The sequence below is a fragment of the Lepisosteus platostomus genome, chromosome 26, assembly GCF_059453375.1.
Source record: "Lepisosteus platostomus isolate fLepPlt1 chromosome 26, fLepPlt1.hap1, whole genome shotgun sequence".
Lineage (NCBI taxonomy): Eukaryota > Metazoa > Chordata > Actinopteri > Semionotiformes > Lepisosteidae > Lepisosteus > Lepisosteus platostomus.
Window position 1 is genome coordinate 5,783,932 of NC_142636.1, and position 21,505 is coordinate 5,805,436.

General features: G+C 48.4%; 2 protein-coding genes across 5 annotated transcripts; one reads left to right on the forward strand and one right to left on the reverse strand.

The window, feature by feature from the left end:
- Positions 1-1,772: 1,772 nt before the first annotated feature.
- LOC148639806 (uncharacterized) lies at positions 1,773-12,499 on the reverse strand. Of its 4 annotated transcripts, none has more exons than XM_088620265.1 (20): positions 11,550-12,499; positions 11,046-11,143; positions 9,959-10,101; positions 9,474-9,608; positions 9,098-9,260; positions 8,820-8,918; positions 8,529-8,656; positions 8,079-8,225; positions 7,578-7,670; positions 7,139-7,261; positions 6,902-7,027; positions 6,420-6,542; positions 5,916-6,064; positions 5,641-5,761; positions 4,782-4,970; positions 4,390-4,539; positions 4,063-4,134; positions 3,643-3,739; positions 3,073-3,138; positions 1,773-1,999 (listed from the first exon to the last, which is right to left on the reverse strand). In XM_088620265.1, exons 2-20 carry the CDS (start codon positions 11,134-11,136, stop codon positions 1,917-1,919), a joined length of 2,298 nt encoding a protein of 765 aa, XP_088476391.1. In that variant the 5' UTR covers positions 11,137-11,143; positions 11,550-12,499; the 3' UTR covers positions 1,773-1,916. The 4 variants fall into 4 exon arrangements, with proteins under 4 accessions (XP_088476391.1, XP_088476392.1, XP_088476389.1 ...); XM_088620266.1 differs by having other exon boundaries at positions 3,575-3,739; XM_088620263.1 differs by lacking the exons at positions 1,773-1,999; positions 3,073-3,138 and having other exon boundaries at positions 3,491-3,739.
- A 4,943-nt stretch (positions 12,500-17,442) lies between these two features.
- On the forward strand, positions 17,443-21,227 carry LOC148639807 (uncharacterized). The gene is made up of 6 exons (XM_088620273.1): positions 17,443-18,019; positions 18,260-18,367; positions 19,776-19,828; positions 20,044-20,163; positions 20,581-20,751; positions 20,983-21,227. The coding sequence occupies exons 3-6, from the start codon at positions 19,808-19,810 to the stop codon at positions 21,130-21,132; spliced, it is 462 nt and encodes a 153-aa protein (XP_088476399.1). The 5' UTR covers positions 17,443-18,019; positions 18,260-18,367; positions 19,776-19,807; the 3' UTR covers positions 21,133-21,227.
- The last annotated feature ends 278 nt before the right edge of the window (positions 21,228-21,505 follow it).

Below are 21,505 nucleotides of genomic sequence, written 5' to 3' on the forward strand. Positions count from 1 at the left end.
CGACATTTTTCTTTGTGCTCTTTTGCACATAGAAATGAAGCTGCTCTTATACCCCTCGGATTGTTGGTACTTTATATCATTAGTTCCAGCGTGAACAACCAAGGTGGAAGATTCATTGCTGGAAAATGTGTCTAGTTTCGCCTCAATGTCAGAAACTCAGGCCCCAGGGAGGCATTTTACAGGCTCCCAACCCAGGGCTCGCGTGTGGTTGCTGCTGGTGCCGGCACTGACCTGGAGACAGCTGGGCCAGGAGGGACTGCAGCCACTTCTGAAATGACTGAGTGTTCTGACTGAGCTGAATCTATCCATCCCTCAACCTGGTTAATATCTAATAGTGTGCTAATGCACCCCTCCAAAATGGGAATTCTGTCCTACAACTCTACTATAACTAAACATTTCTGGCATTTAAAATTATCAACACAGTGAAGACGTGAGCTGGACATGGCTTCACGCTCGTGACAAGTCAACGTATTGCTCACAGGCCAGCAGCAACACTCACTAGGTACCACAGAACTCTCTTTTACCAACTTCTTGTACTGGAATACAATACACCTCTGCTAACTGGCAGAAAGGGGAAATGAAAGACGCAAGGAAGTCCTGCACTTCATGAACAGAAGCGACAATTCATTTCTCCTGAGATCTGCACTCTGTACATAGTCTTCTAGTGAATACAAACCACCCACAAGTTAAGAGGCTTGAACTCCTTCCTGCTCAGACCGTCATGTTCACACAGTAATAACTCGATCTGCCCAGGAGAAACAACACTAGAACAATCCGATCTGTGTGACCAAGCCTCAGCACATCCCTGCCTAGTCCAGTAAACAGCCATGACTCTTGAATCCGCAGTGAAAAAAGAAGCTCAGAAGGTGAGATGTTTTCTTTGCTTCATACTTGAGCTCTGAGCAAGTCAGTAAAATTGGAACGCGCTCCTGACTGCCGAATGTTACGTCACAATCCTGCTGCCACTATGTGACACATGCGCATAATCAGTGATTACAATCATTAATATTATTAATTGATTGAAAGTTATTATACAACTTAGTATTCTTCCTGCTCTCCCCACAAGCAAATGGTTCTCTTATTTCCAGTGTCAATTGGAAAGTATGTGAAGACACAGAGCAGCGCTTCATCTTTATGACATGACCTCAGACGTGCGTCTCCCCACGATCACTTCAGACTGCGGCTTCCTCCCACTTTCCACAGACCTGCTGCTTTGTCTTTCACGCTACACCATCACCGTGGCTTTTCCTGATCATAAAAATCTCCAACCAAACCAAACCAAGACAATTCATGTTCATTTGCTGCACCAACTGTATGAAAGAATGATCTAGATTTGCAACAGGCAGATCTGTCTGCTATACAGTGCATTATAATGTTCCTACTTGATTCCCTCACACACAGACCTCTCAACAATCTGTAAAAGCACATCACACTTTCAGAGCAGCTCGACTCCCAGCACACTGCAGCAGGGCCGCGGTGTGAGAAATCCCTGTGGGCCAGGAGAGCCAGAGACCTGCCGCTGTGCCGCAGGAGGTCAGCGGACTGATGGGTGGACAGACTCGCCGGTTTGGGCTGAAGCTGAATCACCTGAGCTCTCCTGCGCCCCTCTGTCTCTCTCCTGCACTTCACTGCTCTGTATTCTGTACTTCTGTGTGAAACAGCTTGTTTCCAGCTCCTCCTGTCTGAACACTTGCAGACTGAAGACAGAAAAGCGCTTCATACACTTCAGTGTTGGTTCAGCACCATTCATACATTCTGGAATGAAAACCAGCTTCTGTACACGTTGTGTAATTTATTTAAACACAAAGTTGTGTGTGGAAGAGAGAGAGAGGTGTGCTGTCTGGTCCAGAATGAGCTGGGGCGCCCAGGTGTCTCTGCAGTGGCTGGGGAGGGGCGCCCCGACTCCAGAGTGCTGCTCAGGGCCGGGTGAAGAGCCCCATGGCTTCAGCAGCCCTCTCCCGCACCTGCGGCTCTGGGTCCTGCAGCAGGATCCTCAGATCTGCGGGAGGAAAGAGACGAGGCTGTTACTCGGGGTCCTGCAGTCCTGCTCAGCTCCTGACACACAGCTGCAGTGCTGATCCAGCTCTTGCCCAGCAGATGTGAGTTAGGAGACACTGTGCAGAGCAGCAGGTCTGGACCTCATGCAGTGGGGTTAAAGAAGGAGTGTGAGATCCTTTCTGTGTGACATCTGTGTTCTCTTCAATTTCAGAAGGAACAGTAGTCAAAAATGTCAAAGTATGAAGCTGGAAGAAACGGCCACACTGTAATTCACAGACCGCACAAGTCTCAAGAATAAAATAAAGCAGAGCTACTACAGATGTGCAATTCCACAAAAACCTGCTAAACAGGCCAACTATACATTTTTCATCTCCATGCTCTGAACTTCTCAAAACTCTGTACACTGGGTATCTATGGTGTGAGAGGCTACAGCCAGAATTTCTGGTTAAACAGACTCTAAACTACTAAATACTAAGCCACTGAAGCTAAGCAGGTGTGAGCCTGGCCAGTAACTGGATGGGAGACCTCCTGGGAAAAACTAAGGTTGCTGCTGGAAGAGGTGTTAGTGGGGCCAGCAGGGGGCGCTCACCCTGTGGTCCATGTAGGTCCTAATGCCCCAGTATAGTGACGGGGACACTATACTGTAAACAGGTGCCGTCCTTAAGATGAGACGTCAAACCGAGCTCCTGACTCTCTGTGGTCATAAAAAAACCAGGGTGTTTCTCGAAAAGAGTAGGGGTGTAACCCCAGCGTCCTGGCCAAATTTCCCATTGGCCCTTACCAATCGTGGCCTCCTAATAATCCCCATCTATGAATTGGCTTTATCACCCTGCTCTCCTCCCCGCTGATAGCTGATGTGTGGGGAGCGTTCTGGCGCACTATGGCTGCCGTCGCATCATCCAGGTGGGGCTGCACATGGTGGTGGTGGAGGGGATCCCCATTACCTGTAAAGCGCTTTCAGTGGAGTGTCCAGAAAAGTGCTATATAAGTGTAAGCAATTATTATTATTAATTATTATATACTGTACAAGAACAACGGGTCAACATACTGGACACAAAACACAAGCATTGTTACCTCGCTGAGCTCTTCTCAGAGCGAAACAAGAGCAGAGTCTCCTCTGCAGCTGCTGCACTTGGAGGCCTGAAACACAGAGGGGTTGAACAGCAGAGCTCCTGCACACACAGCACCACACAGGATACTGCACCAGCGCACACTGCCAACACTCTGAATGGAGAGCAGCTCATGGAAATGTGTTTCCTGGTGACATTGGTAAGTCTGATTAACCTGCCTCATTACTGACAGAAAAATGCATTTCAAACACTAGACAGACGAGGCTGAAAGTGGTGCCCAGTGTCCTGCTGCCGAAATGAGACTACTGTAGCTAGACATACTAGAGCCTTCTTACTAGAGGCCTTTTACTAGTGTGACATATCAGAGCCTGAGTCCTTTGAGAAAACCCCAGTGATCAAACAACTTCAGACTCAAAGCTGTTTCAAGGAAAACCTACAGAGTAGCGTTTTAATGCTTGAATTCCCATCCCGGCAATACCCTCATCACTAACCACAGCACAACTCACTTTTACCAGTGGAGCATCATCTCTACACTGAGCCTCAATCACTCTTCTCATTGTCACTGAGCTCTTACCAATGAAGATGGCAGCACTTTCCCGAACCCAGGCCCTTCTGCTCTGTGCACCCTGGAGTGCAAGCCTCTGGGCCAGGCTGAACTGCCCACTCGTTATCTGGACACAGGGAATATTGCAGGGCAGTGTGAGACAGCACGCTACTACTGTACAGGAGCCCCCATGTGAGAGACAGCCCTCCATTACACATAAACACCTCTAATCCATCTAATGAGAGTGTATGAACTCATCAGCACTACTGTGATTATAATCTGGATATAAACTGCTACTCACTGTAATTAGTGCTCAGTGTAAGTCTGGTTTAGCACAAATATATTTCCTAAATCTGACACAAGTCTTTGTGTGTTTGTGTCCCAAAAGCAGGGTGTGCTCCCCTCTCTCACCAGCAGCCCAGAAGCCAGCCCCAGGAGAACCTCACTCACCAGGATCCTGCACATCTCCTTCATGGACAGCACACATTCCAGGGTGAAGTGCTGTAGGACTGTCCAGCAGGCCTGGGGAAATCCACATTGTCAAAACCAGTTTATCTTGAAACAGAGCCCAAATTAAACAGAAACTACACAACTGTCACAAAATAGAAGCCAGCCCTGAAACCCTTTGACACATCCTTGATAGTAACCCTCTGAATGTTTAGATTTCCAGGCTACAAGTTCACTGGATAGGTGACAGATATCAATATCAAAGAAGGACGCGAGAAGACCCATAGTCCCACAGGCTCAGCCCAGCCAGCGGCAGCTCTGTGTCTTTACCTGGATGACCTCTGGGCTGGGGTCAGTCAGGTTCAGCAGCACGCTGACCAGGGAGCTGTGGACCTCTTTGTTGAGCCGGGCTTTCTCTGAGCCCAGCTTGACCAGCTGCCCCAGCAGAACCACTGTGACTCTGCGGACCTCCGGGCTCTCCTGTAACACAGACACAGGACAAGAGGGAAACTTTACACACAGACACGCACAAACTGTCACCACTTATTTTCTCCTCTCAGGGCTGGAGTCTGAGCCCACTGTCACTGTAGCTCAGTGGCTCAAAGAACAAACACTGTAATCATGGATATCCAATTGATTACAATTACAAACGTGATATTTAAATTTAATAGACAAAAACAAATGACACAATATTTGAATAAAGAACATCCTAAAAAACTTACACTTTCCAAGCAGGGCCTGGCTCTACAGTACACAAAGGGCACCAGTGCTTTGGCTTGACTCTCGTCCGCGATGGACAGGACAGTGATCAAGCCCAGTAGAGCCCGCAGAACAACTGGCTCAGCTGGGGTCTCCTGCTCTGTCAGGGCTGAGCTCTGAGCTGCCAGCTGCTCCTCTGTGTGTCTGTGGATCTGAAGACAGGAGGACACCAGTCGGCCTTCATTCCCAGTACTGCTGGGACAAGGGTTACACTGAGGGAGGGTCATGCTGGTCGCTGCTGGTCAGCAGAAGGGACAGCTAAAATTGACGTGCTAGCCAGCCACATCTGAAGATAATTGTCCACCACGCCTGCCTCAGGTGGTTCAAGTTACACAAGCCCTTGGTCTGGCAGCGCTCAGTAACTCGGTCCTCAAGTCTCAAGCTTCTCACTGACTTCCGACTTTGCTCCTCGGATACTGGCCCCTAGCTTCACCCTGCCTTTGTTGTCTAGATTACCCTCTTGTGCTTGTGTGCTGTGTCTGTCTGTTTACAGACTGTGCTTATTACCATCAGCTCTGAGTTTGGAGTTTGCTGTGTGCTGAGCCTCTGTGTTCACCCAGCTTTGATCTGGCCTGTTCTGGATGTGGCTTTGGGCTGCTGGTCTGCACCACGCTTTTCTGTGCTCACCAGCCTGTCCCTGTGCTGCAAACAGGGAGCTGTTTGTTCACACAGCCGCTTGCCTGTTTGCTGGTGTCTCTGCCTGCTCTTGGGCAGTGACATATTACAGGGAGACAGTACCTCCGTGCTGTAGCTGTCAGCTGTCTGACTATCTGTCCTCTGCTCAGTTAGAAACACCAGCAGATGGGCTCTATAGTCACTTACATCCAGTTCTGGATCATCCACCTTCATCTCCCTCATCAGGCCGAGATGATCAGCCAGGTCCTTCACGGTCTCCGAGACCACCTGGCTGGTACTGAGGACCTGCCACACCTCCGGGAGTGAGCTGTAAAATACACCCCCAGCTGTCAGTGCAGGGCTCTGCATTCAAACTCATTCTCAGAGCTAAAATACACAAACACTGACGCCACAACACAGTGCTGTTGTTGTGATGCTTTTATCATTGCAAAGAGCTTCTCACTGTTAGAATTGTGCTCTACCTCTCAGAGGGAGAAATGAGGGTCACTAGGGACTGGATGGTCTGTCTGAGGTCCTGTGCAGCCAGATATAATATCCCCTCCCTCAAACTCTCTTCCAAGCTGTCATCCAGAGTATAACTACTGCCGAAGAATTGCAGCAGGTCAAGAGCCTACAGGGAACAAGAACAGCAGGTCAATCTCAGACAGATCACATGAGCTCTGTTACACTGACTGTTGAAGTTGTCCACTACTGCCCCTTTGTTGCAGTTCTCAGTGCTGTCTTCAGAGACAGGACACAGGATCATGTCACTAGGTGTGAACAAAGGAGTTATTTTTCTGAATACTTCTGGAGCAGTGTTTCCAAAAAGCTAAAAACACAACTGTATTGATCAATAGCAAAACAGTTTCCCGTCCAATCACTTCTCACAAACTATCTGTTCTCCGATTCACAGTGACAGGATACAGCTTGTCCAGAGCATCCGTGTGGGAAAACAGCAGACAGGCGGCTTCGTCAGACACACTGACCATCATTGTCGCCAGGAGCTTGGCCTTGGCAGGGAAGCTGGGAGCTCCGGAGGGACTGGCGCTGCGCACTGCCTGTGCCATCATGCCCACACTGCGGCACAGGCTCAGTCTGACACTGGGCTCCTGCAGGGGGACACACAGCAGCTCACTCACTGACAGCCCAGACGCCACCTCACCTCCACCAGCCCTGGGCTGTGATGGACACTCACAGCCTGGACAGCCTTGGACACAGTATCCCTGTGTCCTCCTTCCCAGAACAATCCAATCAGGTTGAAGTATAATTAACAATGTCTACCCAGACACTGCAGGAAACTAGCAGAACAAATAAGGAAGAACTTTTGCCTGAGAGTTGTTACGAATACCTCCCTGCGTCAGAGAAGCACATTACAGAATGTATCAGTGGTTGAATACACTCTTCAGACAGGAGCTGTGAGGTTCACTCTGTCAGATCTCTTGTTCTTAAAGGAGGACATGTTGCCTACCTTCGTGGTGACATGGTGTCTCAGTCTCTCCATAAAGTCAGTGTCCATTCTCTGCAGTAGATCCTCTGCAGGTGCTTTAAGTGCAACTTGCCCATAGCACAGAATCAGGGCACAGGTGAAATCACTCTGCAGTAACAAGCATGACAATCCAGATCAAGGTGCTGAACCTTGTAGGTAGAAGCTGACATTAAGAACAGCTTCTGTTTGTCTGTCAGGACTCTGATACAGTACACCTACCCTAGAGCCCTGCTCATTGCAGAGGAAGGCTTGGTCAGTCAGCTGGATCTCCAGTCTCTTCAGCACAGACAGCACCACATCCAGGTGCACACTGGCACACAGCCCCATCAGCACTGCCAGATCCTGGGACACCAGACAGGCATCAGAGCACTCTTACAACACCCACAAGGGCATCATGCACACTCTCTCATGGACTGCTGTTCTAATGCCATGATAAAATGAGCCGAGTCATCAATATCCGTTCAACTGAATGAATAAGGGCTTCAGCAGTCAGATACACGGCACTTCTGTGTTGCCATGAGCTGTGGAGAGGGGTAGATCACAGCACTGAGCTGCTGTCATTGATGAGGCTCCTGAGGGCTTCACCCCTCAGACAGACACTCTTACTGACTACTGTAACGTCTCTCTGTGCAGGTGAGCGGGCTGCTGTCCCCATTACCTGGGCGTGGACCATGGTCAGCAGCTGCTCCAGCTGGGATTCCAGCACTGGTCTGGCCTTCGGCACTGCTGCCCCCACAAGCACACTCAGACTCTGAAAGAAGAGCACGTTGGAGTCAATCTGGAGAGGCACTGCTGCTTCCTCAAGAGGCCTCACTCTCTCAGTGTATGCAATGGCACGTTAGCATTAGGATTTTGGTAGTTTGATCAAACACAAAAATCTGACAGAGCAGGATAACGCCTCCCCTGGACTCTACCCCTGGCAGATCCATCTTGTTCACACCCTTCCACAATCACATGGGGCACCACAGACCATAATCCTCTTCTGCACTGGGCCTCACCAGCACATCACTGGAGCTTGTGGACAAAGGGACACTGGGAAAGTGCTACTAGTGATTGTTTGGATCTACAATTTAAGGAATCAAAATCCATTTTCTAAAAGAAACGGACCTCGCAATCCACAACCTGTACACCTAAAGGCCCATCTCGGTCACAGCCCTACCTTGTTGATTCTGGAGTAGCTGATGTCCAGCTCAGCTGCATACAGTGGCTGGAAGGCCTGTAAAACTGCTGGCAGCTCACTCTGAAACTTCTCCTCAGGGAGCAGGCAGCACATAGCTGCCAGGGCCAAGACAATGGCCTCCGTCACCTTCAGACAAAACACAAACACCATCATCCTCAAGGAAAGGATACAGTCACAGGAATGCAAACTTGTCTAAAACCACAGACAGTTAGAACAGCTTTGAGCAATGAATAAAACCTGCTTCATAAGTGCATCCTATTCAACTTTGCTTACTGTGATCTGAACCCTGGACCCTGATACCCTTCCCTAATACCTGCATGGACACATCTTTTCTTGGCATTCAAGTCCATTCTTTCCTCCAGAACATCTGAGAATTCAGGATGATTAATAAGATGTCAAATAACCTACACTGGATTAAAGATCCCATACCTTTGGCTCAGAAGATGGCAGCCATCTGTGCACTATATCAAAACTTATGATGACCTGGCTTGAACAGTCCTGAACACACTGCCCGGGACCCTGGAATTTCGCCCAGCTCTCATACAGGCCTTCCAATGCTGACAACACAAGAGAGGAACAGCCTGCTACACTCCTCAGATACATCAAAGCAGTCCTGTAGCTCAGTGGGAAGCGGTCTAAACAGGCCTTGTCAGTGGATTGCAAGTGGAACCAAGCATTGATAACAACTGTCCCCCTAAATGAGACAGCTTGAACACTTACCAAAAGCCATCATTGCCTTCATTTTATCAGTCACAGCAAGGGGAAGAACAGGCACCAGCAGGTCCAGAAGTCTCACTATATCCCTTGCTATGTCACGACCTTCAAAGAAAACACATTTCACACTGGGTAGGGACCAAGGCTCATGATGACACTGGAGACTCAGCAGCGGCATGAGTAACAAACACTGAGCCTTCATAATAAGCTCATGTATCAGGGCTTGAATGGACAGATACGACCAGTATCATGAAGTTTGAAATACAGCACAGTAAAAAACTTACTGCAGTTGCGGGAGATATCTCCTACAGCATTCAGCAGCGTGTGGTGAGGGAGCACTCCGGGCTGGAAGAAGGACAGCACCATATCCATGGTACTGTCGTAGTGGTCTCTCACCACACAAACGACAATGTTGCTGGCTGGCTGTTGCCAGTCAGGCAGCCATTTCTGAAACAACAGTAAAAAGAGATCAGAGCGTCTTGGGAGTCGATAGTTTTGGAGTTGAAGCTGCAGCTTGGATCAAGCCAATGAGCACACAAGTTAACATACAATGATTTGGTTCCATTAGATGCATCAATGTGTGCTACAGGCAAGGAAACAGACCACAGCACTACAGCAAGACAACAGTTCGATAGGCAAGAATAAAAGGGGTTTACATACCGGTGACATCGTCATCTCATTCAAGGCCATCGAGACGGTGCTCTTGGCCAAGGACTCATCCAGATGCTGCGCAGATGTTTTGCGCAGCAGCTTCTCCACTGCCTGGAGGACAGCAGAGCGATGGGCAGTTGTCACCTAGAGCAGGGAAGAACCAAAGCCAGGGGTGAGACTGCTGCTCTCATCACAGCACCAAGAGTGTCTGTTCAAAGGCTTCTCCTTCAGGGCCAGTCAGCCTGGCCAACGGGCACTGAGGGTGAAACAGCAGAACCACCCCAGCTCACCACACGAGGGAGTGGAAACACACAGAGAAACCCCAGGCTTCCACTCAAGCACATCTGTCAAGATGACAACACGTTAGGGCTTATCTTCTGACTTCTAGTTGTAAGAAACAGCAGAGACAGTATCTTGGAGCACACTGGGCTCCTGATTAGAGTGAGTTTGCAACAAGTATCTCAGGAGGTGTGCAGGGAGCTCCTTCGTGTTACCTGGGGGCTCTCGAGGAATCCCAGGATGACTGGCAGTGTCCCCTTGGTGTTCCTCTGCAGGAGGGAGAGCAGCTCTTTTATCAGGAGCTTCCCAGATTCCTCATCAGAGCTGCTCATTCCCTCCAGAACAGCCAGGACCTCATCTACAGCAGACACACAGACAGGGGAAACACTGGTGTCGCCGCAGCACAGACTTCTAGGGAGAAAACTCTAAAACTGACCTGTTGTCTGAGGGACCTATAACCCTACTGACACGTGTCTGAGAATTAGAAAGATGAAAATGATTTTTGATCCACAGCCCGTAAAAGCTGGGACTCTTTCACCCTGGACAGTTTTCCAGTAGAGAGGAATACAGATCTGCTCTAAGGGCAGGAGGCTTCAGAGTGCAGGGTTTTGTTTTCGTGGACCTGAATAACAGCTGCAGCCACTTGGACTTCTGAACCCTGAAGAGCCCACAAAGAGAGCTGCTCTCTGGGTCACATCAGTCCTGTTAGCAGCTGCTCCTCCGCAAACAGAGGATCTCAGTGTTGAAGAATCAGGCAGCAGCTCTGCTCCCAGGTGGAGAACCTCCTTCTGCTGCTCTAAGGGGATTAGAGCCTCTAATTCAGCGTCTCTCACACCCAGTCAAAAGGACTTGGACAGATCTTCATCAATATACATTTGCTTTTCCCAAATTTACAATTAAATGTAAATGAAACAATAATTGCAGTACATCACTCAGACACAGCTCATTTCATAAGCACTGTGAGTTACTCGTTTTCAACACCTTCAATAGTTTCATACCTTACATGGATGTTAGTCTTCTTAAAAATACTCTCATACTAAATTATTTTATTTTATATCTTATTATTTTAGCTTAAATCTTTTGTTTATTTTTGCTCAAATCATCATTAGTTGAAAAGATGAAGAGACTGCTGTTGCTTTCCCTGCCTCGAGCTGAGGAGACCTGCAGGGTGACAGCGAAGAGCCCCTCAGGTCAGTCAGAGCTGAGCCCAGGGATGGAGTCCCAGTGGAAAGGGAAGCCAGGAGTCAGTGTGTGGGGGGACTGGCTTCAGGGGGCACTGGTCTAGATCCAGCTGTGTCATACCTGGCCCGGGGCACTGGCAGCCTGTGCGCTGCACACAGGAGGAGAGCCACTTCACCCTGCTGGGCTCACAGCTGCACTCCTTCGGGCTCATCTTGGACCTGTCAGTCAGCCAGTAGAACAGCACAGTGAAGCAGGGAGCTGGGCGGCGCTTCTCACACACTGGGAGTCAAGGTACTGCTGACAGGCCAGTGCAGACCAACTAGACACCACAGAACTCTCTCTAACCAGCTGGTCCTACTGGAATACAACCCAACAGGCTGAAGGGCAGACACGGGATATTGAGAACACAAGCAAATTCTTCACATCAGTGAAAGCAGAGAAAGGAACAGAAGCAGCAATTAATTCCTGTTCAGATCAGCACTCTGGACATTAATAAAACTCCAGCAGGTTAAGAGCTTTTAACCCCCTCTCACTGAACACCGTGTTAACACAATAACAGCTCGATCTGCCCAGGAGAAACAAGAACAATCGGAACCGCGATACGGAGCCTCGGCAGGTCCCTACCTCGTCCGTAAACCACCAGGATCTTCAGTGAAAAGACAGAGAATATTGACAAGCCGTGTCGAGCTGAAGTGTTTTCTTCGCTACGAGCATCAGCGCTGAGCGACTCAGCAGCACCGGAGCGCTTTCCCGGACCGCAATTGTTGCGTCACAATCCCGATGTGTCGACGTCACGCTCACGTTTAATAAGTCATTATAATCACTATATTTAATTATACAATTACATTTTTTATATGCTTTCTGATTTTTCCCAACTTTACCAACAGAAGCACTAATTGTCTGATTTCCAAAGTGTCAGCCGGAAAGTTTCAGAAAACACGGAGCGGAGCGTCTTGCTCACGATATGACGTCAGACACCCCTTCCTCCCTCCATCCAGACTCGCCTCTCCCTCCTCTCTCACACGACTCGCTCATCAGGGCTTCTACTGTCACTCCAGTCTCCTGCCAGACCTCTCCCAGACACAGCCTGCTCATTAGTCCTCCTGTGACCCAGACTCGCCCTGCAGATCTGCTCTCCGGCTCCTCCTCATGGTCACTCCGCTCGCTCACGCACAGACCTTGTGCTCTAACCAGTCCGCAACGACACATCTGGTCTTGAAGCAGCTCGTCTTGCAGCGCCCTGCAGCAGCGCCACGGTGTGTGAAGCCCTGCGGCCGGGAGCAGCAGAGACCCGTCGCTGGGCCGCAGGAGGTCCGAGACTGACGGTCCTGCAGACCCGCTGGTTCTCATAGCGGCGGAGCGGGGCTGCAGGTCTGCCCTCGGCTCTTCTCCGCAGTGACAGGAGGCAGAGAGAGCCGCGCCTCAGGAGCCCCACACGCCTCCACAGGGATCAGCCGCAGGGAGACGATCGCTCCTCCGACACACAGCCGCTCACAAATAACGGCTGCGCTCCTCTCGCGCCCTCAGCGGAGCGGGCAGCCGCGAGCCGGAGCCGGAGGAGGCGGAGACGCCGAGCGCGCGGCCCTGCGACTCAGCCAATCAGAAGCCGCGATCAACAGGGGGCGGGGCCTGAATGAAGAACATGAATACAGTAGGAATATGTTAGATTATTAATATAATAATAAAACAGATGGATATGAAAATAGTTGTCAGATACACCATGAGCTGGAGCCATTTCTGTGCTAAACAGCTTGTTTCCTGTCTTCATGACAGCTTGTCCACGACATTCTGGATGAAATGAAAAAAAAACTGAAGTTGAAACTGTTTTTTCCTCATTTGACTGAAACCCAAATGGCTGGAGGTTTAACAGCAGGATATGCAACATGTGTTTCTTCCAAGTGGTCATTTTCCTTCTGCTTCTAAAACCAACTGAACTCTGAGAATTTTTATTTTAAGTACATTCATTTCACCAGAAGAGTAGTATCAAAAAGCAGCTGCACATAAAATAAGCACTTCTGTCAGAACTCGTCAGTTTCATCTACTGCTGAACAGGCAAAGTAAGCTTTCCTGCAGGCAGTCACTTTCAAGATTCAAGATGTTTTATTGGCCATATACAACAAGTGTGTTGGAATGCCTACTCGTTCAGCTGTACCCAGTAACAGTGGAGGAAAAAGAAATAACAAACAGACATGGACAATACATTTAGACAATAGACATTATAACACACCCAAGACAGGACATAGTGCAAACAGTGCAGTACCTTAAAGTGCAGGTGCTAAGTTGAGCTGTTTATGATGCGGACTGCCCTGGGGAAGAAATTGTTTTTGAATCTATTGGTCAGTGTTCTGACACTGCGATACCTCCTACCAGAACCCAGGGGTGAAACCAGATCGTGGCCAGTTTAGGTCCCAGTTTCTGTGAGACACCCCCAGACTGTCCTGATTTGAGTCTCCTGTGGGACGGGTGGTGACTCGAGTTTGGCAGCAGAGCAGCTGTGTGCTGGGCTGATTCCTTACCTTGGCCTCGGTCTGGCTCAGAGCCCTCAAGCCCAGAACAGACACACTGACGGTCACACGCAGCTGGAGATCCGCAAACACTATCAGACCGATATCCAGTCCCTGCAAAAGCATCTGGAGACAAAGCGAAGGAGACCGTGAGTGAAGCTGAGGCCAGCCTCACACTGTGAGCTGCAGGTGAGGTTCTCCAGGCCTGCTTCTGGTGAGCCCTGCTGTAGCTCAGCCCCAGTCCTGCTCCTGGATACCCAGGGCGTCGGTGAGGTTTCCAGGGGTCTTCGAAGCAGCAGCTCCTGAAGAGCTGGAAGAAGCTGTAAAACTGGTCCAATTAAGCCAATAATGAGCTAATTGAGGTCACTGAAAGTCCAGCTGGACTGAAATCCTGCAGACACACAGGAGTGGGGACCCTGGTCACAGGTTTTCATTCCTGCTGAGCTCTTAGTGTATCGATGGAGCCGTTTGCTGAGCTGATCAGTTGAGACTCCAAGTTAGCTCTTCGATCGAACATCTACAGCCCTTTAAGCACCTGAAAAGGGGAGTAAAACACCAAACGGAAGAACAAAGACAGACAGAGAGAAGCAGCGAAAGGGAGGTGGATTTTGTCCTGATCAGTTTTGGGGACCAGATTCTGGCTGACAAACTTGATCCTTTGTTATATCAATGTTGTAAGAGAGCTTGCAGTTCCGTTATTTTAGGAAACTCTGACTATGGAAACATCTGTCCATTTTCACTTCATACAAATTAGGGTCACAGGGAGCTTGAACCTGTCCCAGCAAGCAAGACGCTTGTCAGGATACACCCTGTACATGACACTAGTCCACTGCAGGGCAGACTCACACAAACACAAACACAGACACGCACACTGGTGGTAGATTTCAGGAGGAACAAGGTCAAACCTACTCCTGTCTACATCCATGGGAGTGGCGTGGAGATGGTGGACTCGTACAAGTACCTGGGACGATAGACTGGAATGGTCTAAAAACATCCAGGCCCTCTATAAGAAGGGCCAGAGCTGACTTTACTTCTTGAGGAGGCTCAGGTCCTTCAATGTACCGTTTTGTGTGCAATATCTGCCAGGTACCTGTTCAATACATTTATATTAATATCTATATTTACATCTATAATTATATTAATATATGTGTTCATATATGTTTTATATGATTTTTCTGGGTCCTGTTCTGTTCTAGTTTGTTCTTTCTGTGTCCGCACTGTGAGTAACTCTTTTAGTGCACCTTCACTGTACTGATTGTATTGTACGTATTGTATTATTATTATTGTATCATTCGTTACACTGTGGTTGTGTAAAGCTGCTGTTGCACTGCAATTTCCCTCATGGGATCAATAAAGTATCTATCAATCACACGCTCAAACACACTCACAGACACACACAAACACAGACACGGACACATACACACTCAAACACACACTCACAGACACGCACACGCTCAAACACACAATCACAGACACACACACTCTCACACACACACTCACAGACACACAGAGACACGCACACACTCAAACATGTCACAGAGAATATTCCCAGAAGCCAGTTACCCTACCTGTACATTTTAGGACTGTGGGGGGTGGGGGTTGGGAATGGAGCACCTTGAGGAAACCCACACAAACACTGGGAGAACATGCAAACTCCACACAGACCACAGCTCCAGAGTTGAACCCAGGGCCCCAGCACTGTGAGGCAACAAAGCTGTATTTAATTTAAAATCATTTCAGCATTTTGAACAGTAAAGGTGAATATACATCCACACCCACGCACACAGTACTCACTTGTATCTGTATCCAGGGAGCTGTGCTGCAGACAGTATTTACAGTCTTTCCTCACAGCTAACGAGACATGAGACACATTAATGTTTAGTGCACATGCAAGAAACAGATTCATGTCAAAAATGAGCTCTTGAAACATCAATCTGAGCTATCTGAGCAATCCAATGTGTTTTATACAACCAAACTGACCTAATCATTGAATTAACAGCTCAAATTCCAGGGCTGTTTGACACGGGTCCGAGAGAGGAAACACTCTGGTGGAGAAGCTGTCCTCACCTCCAGATATAATGAACATCCTCAGCTGAGACATCAAGCTGAGACACTGGCTGTGTGGGTGTGGAAACTCTCACTGGCACTGATCGCAAGGGTGGGCGCGTTCCCCTTGGTGCCCCTGTTTGGCTGCTGTGTGTCTCTCAGGCTGGTCTCCAGTCCCTGGTGGCAGCACTGGGCCCCACCCTTCCTGTGAAGCGCTTGCTGAAAATGTGAGGCAGCTGAAAAGAGCTCTTCCCATTCACACGATTCTTATCATTTGTGCACCAATAACACACAGAGGGACAGGAGCTGTGCTGCACCAAATTCTTCCAGGAGGAAAACACTCAGCCAAGGTATTGTACCGGTCAGAGGGACTGAACTGCTCGCCCTGCTAGTTCCGTCATTCTCACCAGGATCTACTCCTGGGGACTGCTCACCCACACGCTGCCTGACACTCTTCCACTGGGGCTGGGGGTCCTAACAATGTCAATGTAGTTTACAGGCATGTTCTTGCAGGTGAGAACCCCTCCATCACCTCATGCATCAGGTCCATCTTAAGCAAGACATCCCAGTGATTCTCTCAACGTTAGCGTGCCTGTCCAGATTTAAGAGACGAGTGCCTGAGGTTCAATCTGGAGCTCATACAGGACTGTGCCAGGATTTACTGATCTGAGTAGATCTCACAGATCTCGATTTACTGATCTGGCCTCACTTGTGAGTTTCGGCTCAGTGCTGTAGGGGTTCAGGCAAAGACCTTCAAGCTTGTGGTGGTGGAACGTCTGTTCCAGTGTGGGCTGACCATGAAAGACCTGCTTTGATATGACTGGAGACATAAGACTTCAAATCAGCTTTCTAGATGAAGTGAAAAACAACTGAGCCGCCTTGCAGTGAATGGAACCTTTCTGAGCTGCTGTACATATCAGAAAGCACTCTGGATCCTTCTGGATTCTCTCAGAGGTTGACAGCTCAGGGGCTTCATTTTGTGTTGAACACTGTTGAAGAAAAGTTTAGAAATTGTAGAAGAAATGTCTTCACACAGGTTAGGTGTGGTCAAGCAGAGTCCTTTATTCATGTGCATGGGGAGAATATAACCATGCAGATCTGAGAGCAGCCTCTCACACAGATCTGTGAGTAACCTCTCCACCGAGATGATAAATGCTATGAGTTTTATTCAGCAGATTCACACAGGAAAGCGCATTCTAAGTTTCCATATTAGGAGTTGTTTTATCTCTTCAAACACTCACATTCTTCTTAAGCAGCAATTTTACCTTGTATACAGACAAAAGGAAGTATATAAATAAAAGGTGTAAATGAGCTAGACATTCTGCTATTGTAGCATTAATATCAAAAAGTCAAATAATATGCTTGCAATTGTTCTTTCATACTGTTGCTGGGTAAAAGGCATTTTTCAAAGCCAACTAGTCACTATCTTTTAAACTTTAAAAAAGGTAAATGTTAAAATTCAACAACACTAAAAGTGTCAACATCATTAGAGATGAGGCAAAAAGATTTCAAATAGGATCCTGAACAGTGCTCCCAGGAGAAACAAATACAACTCAAATCTCCCTGAATGGGACGAGCCTTTCACTACAAACATGAATTGCCGGCGTGTTAAAACTGGAAAGGAAGATACAGGAGTCTCTCAAGAAACTGTCCCAGTACATGGAAATGTTATTGTTGGAGTGTGGAACAAGCTGCCCAATAGTGGCGTCTTTCAGGAAACAGCTGGTCATGACTCACCAGTCAGGACAGGAGTGAGTTCTTTACACAAAGTATTGTAGGAGTGTGGGACAAGCTACCCAGCCATGTTACTGAAATCTCTTTTAAGGAAAGGAAGGATGCTGAATTGAGGTGTATCTGACAAGCATTTCCACTGGCGCCTGTGTTATTACTGTGTGAATAATTAATCTAAAATATTCCTACTGTACTATTGTTCATCATTCAGGCCCCGCCCCCTGTTGAACGCGGCTTCTGATTGGCTGAGTCGCAGGTCCGCGCGCTCGGCGTCTCCGCCTCCTCCGGCTCCGGCTCGCGGCTGCCCGCTCCGCTGAGGGCGCGAGAGGAGCGCAGCCGTTATTTGTGAGCGGCTGTGTGTCGGAGGAGCGATCGTCTCCCTGCGGCTGATCCCTGTGGAGGCGTGTGGGGCTCCTGAGGCGCGGCTCTCTCTGCCTCCTGTCACTGCGGAGAAGAGCCGAGGGCAGACCTGCAGCCCCGCTCCGCGACGGGTCTCTGCTGCTCCCGGCCGCAGGTATTTCCAGCAGCAGTGTGTCAGTCTCACACACTGACAGCGAAGCTCTCAAGAGAGGTTTTGCCTTCAGACTCAGCGAGTCCGGGTTGCAGCGGCGATGGGCTTCAGTTCCCGCAAAGCACTCTGGGAGAGTTTGCTCCGGCCCGCAGCAGTGACGTCACGGAGGAAGGAGCGTTCCGGCGTGTCTGCTCCTGAGAGGGTGTGCTGGCTCTCCTGAAGCGTGTGGAGTGGGGATTGATAACACACACAGTGAGAAGGAGTGGGCACAGTCAGGGAAAGTGATCTTCTTCCTCTATAAGGTAATGTCTAACATTCAAATGCAGTGACAGCTGTCTTGTACTTCCTCTCCTGGGTTGCTGTGGATTCAAGAGAATAATCTCTCTTCTCTTGTTGAGGTGGTCCTGTCATGCTACAGTATAGTGTGAGAGAATCGTTGTCAGTCCTCATAGCTGTGCAGTAATTTCAGCTGCCCAGTGTGGTGTGTGGGTGTGTTTGCTCATTCTCCTGTGGACCTGATTGCCTCCCCTGTGTGTCTGCAGCTCCTCTCTAACACACTGAGCGCAGTGACGGATGAGGTGTGGGCCTGTAGGCTCACTCAGGACACAGTCAGAGTGCTCTGCTCTCTCAGCTCCACCTCTGAGGAGAAGGTGAGTCTCACAGAAGGCTGAGCTACATGAGAAGCTGGGACTTTTACTCACTAAAAGTCTTATTGCTCACCTAGTGTTGTGACGTAGTGGACATAGCAGGTGTGTCTGTAATGTGCTGTGTATTAGATGTTGTAAGGTGTGTGTCTGTTCAGGCTAGGTTCATACGTGTGTGCTGTTGTGTTGATGTGAGCTGTGAGCAGTGTTTGATTGTGCAGTAGCGGGGAGAGCCCCTTCAGGTTTCTGCGCTCTGTGCTCTGCTTCAGTGTGTCGTCTCCACAGCTAGGGATGCTCCCATCAGGCTGTTGAGGGCTGATTCCCTGTCATTAGAATCGGACGCTTTTTTCTGTTAAAATCATTACAATAAGCCCTGTACACGCCTCATGTCCCATGGCTAAGTGTTACCCTGGTTATTTTTTCCAATAATAAAATAAACTAGACCACAGGAATAAATTGTTTATTTTTTATTAACACAGTGAAATGTAGTGGGCTTATTGTTCAATTATCATAAAATAATTTAACTTGACTAAAATAAGTAATACAATGACTTAAAATAAAGACTTTTTACTCATTAAACATGTACACAAAACCTTTATAAATATTACATACTGTATACATTTGGCACATATATAGCAATAACAAAAAAACAGCTAAAACAACATTAAAGGCTTGTCTTAATCACAACCCATAATTCTAATAAAATAAATAAAATGTTCAATAAGATGTTTAACAAGCAGATTGCAAACGACTACAACCAAGAGGAAACAAGTCAGAATAATTTGTCTCTTTAGCTACTGAGCCTCTTGTTTACTAATCATCGAGGGCAGATTCTTGTTTATGAAGAGGAGCAGCTGTTCGTGTGTTGAAGACAATATGTTCCTCTTCTCATGCAAAATGTGAGCTGCTGTACTGAATAGACGCTCGCTGTCCACACTCGTACAAGGAGCACCAAGGCAGACCTGAGCTGCTTCTGCCAAGGCAGGGAAACGGCTTGGATTGCTCTTCCAGAAAGCCATTGGCTCTGCGCTTCTTGGGATGAGTTGCTGACTGAGGTGGAGATTAATCTCTGATGCTGTTGAGTCATTCCTGTCCCGACCATCACTTCTATCTTCATTCAGAATCTCCTCATACGTCGCCTGCAGAGATCCTGCCCGTAGTTCTTTCGGCTGTCTTGCTGTGCCTGCTGTAAGGCTCCAGTGTTTTAAGTGTTGCCGTTATTGATGGCTGAGCGAGAGTCGGTTTGCGAGTCGCCGCAGCTCTTGCACTTGCTGATTGTTCACACTCTGCGTATTCTTTTTGGTGATGAGTTCTCAAATCTCTGTTCATGGTGTTGAATGTTCTAGCCAGGATCCCCCACGAGAGACTTCTTTTGCACATGTATTGCAAACTGCAAATGTTTCGTCTTTTGTAGAAGTGTGGAAAAACTGCCAGACCGGCGAGGACATGTTGCTACTGTATGTTCAGGTAATGTCGGAAATGTAGTCATCGCAAAATTGTTTTTTGAGATTGGTCAGTTTAGAGAACACCAATCGAGTCAGTTGGAGTGAAAATTGGCTGATATTGATCGGCGGCCGATCGATCAGAGCATCCCTATCCACGGCTTACATGTCCTCTCAGTGCAGCTGTACAGAGCAGCCTCCTGAGCTCAGTGCTCACTGTCCTCTTCTCCGGTGTCACAGGCCTTCCTGTACCAGTGTGTCGGTGTGTCTGCCCAGCACCTCTCTCAGCAGGAGACTGTGAAACAAGCGCTTCAGGACAGTGTGAAAGAAGCAGGGTTTGAGAATCCTATGGAGAGAGAGGTGAGGTGATCTGTTCCCACTCCTCACACAGACTCAGGGCTTCTACTGCTGTTGACGACAGCCATGAAAACTGTAATATCAGCGTATCCTTTCTACATGACTTAATGGACAGACGGGGAGCATCTGGAACAGTAAACTGGAGCACCTGGAGGAAACCCAGGGAGAACACGCAAACTCCACACAGCAATCAACCCAGGACTGGAGCTAAAACTAGTTTTACTGGTCATTTGACCACCAGAGAGGAAGGAAATTTAAAGATCTCAGTTAAGGGTTTATGTTTTAATTTGTTATTAAGAACAGAAGAGCTCATAGTGTGAGCCTCACAACTGCTTTCTGCAGACTTGACTAACCTGCTGGTACATTCTGTAAGGTGTGTGCAGCCAGGATTTATTTCAGTGAGTTTTTCACTCCTTGCAGGGCCTGCCTGGGCTGTCAGTGAGCGAGCTGCTGTGTGTCCCCCTGCAGGAGCCCAGTGTCAGACTGAGCCTGTGCCGCAGTGTGGGCATGATGGCACAGGCAGTGCGCAGCGCCAGTCCCTCCGGAGCTCCCAGCTTCCCTGCCAAGGCCGAGCTCCTGGCGACAATGATGGTCAGTGTGTCTGACGCAGCCGCCTGTCTGCTGTTTTCCCACACGGATGCTGTGACAGTCCTTACTGTCAGTAGAAATCAGAGGGGAGAGAGGTGCCCTCGCTCTCTTCCTCGCTGCAGCTGCACACAGTCTCTGGACTCTCAGCTGTGCCTCTAGATGAGCACAGGCCCTGTCCTGGTGTCTTTTGATGGAGGGAAGTGGGGTTTACATTTCTCTCCCATCTCTTCACAGGCGTTTGTTAAAGAGCAGCCCAGTGATGCCCTGAGCCGAGCTGTCTGTCTGCAGGCCCTGCACGCCTGTTCCACACTGAGGTACTGTTTCCTGATGAAACTGCCTTCACTGCTTCCATTTCTTCACAATTACATTTTTAAGTGTGCTTGAGGCAGATGGGTGTTATGTTTGATGCAATAAGATAGATAGATTAGACTTTATTGATCCCGAAGTGAAATTGATGTGTTAAAGCAGACCAAGAGAAGCAAAAAAAAAAACAGACATTAGGATGGAAGAAAATTTAGAATACGTACAATAATACAAAATAAATATAAAGTAAATAAATAAAAATAAATACATAGTTGTGTGCAAAATATGATCATAGTCACTGTAGAAACAATAAAATATGTGCAAAATGTGCATAGGTATATACAGATTGAGTGTCCAAAAAGTACAATGGAGCAACATGCTGTCCATAGACGAGCAAATGAAGGGCTAACAGTCCTAGCCTAGAGCATCGTTATACACCCTGACAGCCGCCGAG

What these genes read in the sequence shown, in the direction of transcription:
- LOC148639806 (XM_088620263.1), bottom strand. Translation starts at nt 11,136, where the DNA reads ATGAGCCCGAAGGAGTGCAGCTGTGAGCCCAGCAGGGTGAAGTGGCTC. An exon ending in GAAGGCAATGATGGCTTTTG is followed by an intron (nt 8,657 to 8,819) that starts GTAAGTGTTCAA and finishes TTGTGTTGTCAG; the next exon opens with CATTGGAAGGCCTGTATGAG. An exon ending in TGGATGATCCAGAACTGGAT is followed by an intron (nt 4,971 to 5,640) that starts GTAAGTGACTAT and finishes TCCTGTCTTCAG; the next exon opens with ATCCACAGACACACAGAGGA.
- LOC148639807 (XM_088620273.1), top strand. Translation starts at nt 19,808, where the DNA reads ATGTTGCTACTGTATGTTCAG. An exon ending in TGTTGCTACTGTATGTTCAG is followed by an intron (nt 19,829 to 20,043) that starts GTAATGTCGGAA and finishes CCGGTGTCACAG; the next exon opens with GCCTTCCTGTACCAGTGTGT. An exon ending in AGAATCCTATGGAGAGAGAG is followed by an intron (nt 20,164 to 20,580) that starts GTGAGGTGATCT and finishes CACTCCTTGCAG; the next exon opens with GGCCTGCCTGGGCTGTCAGT.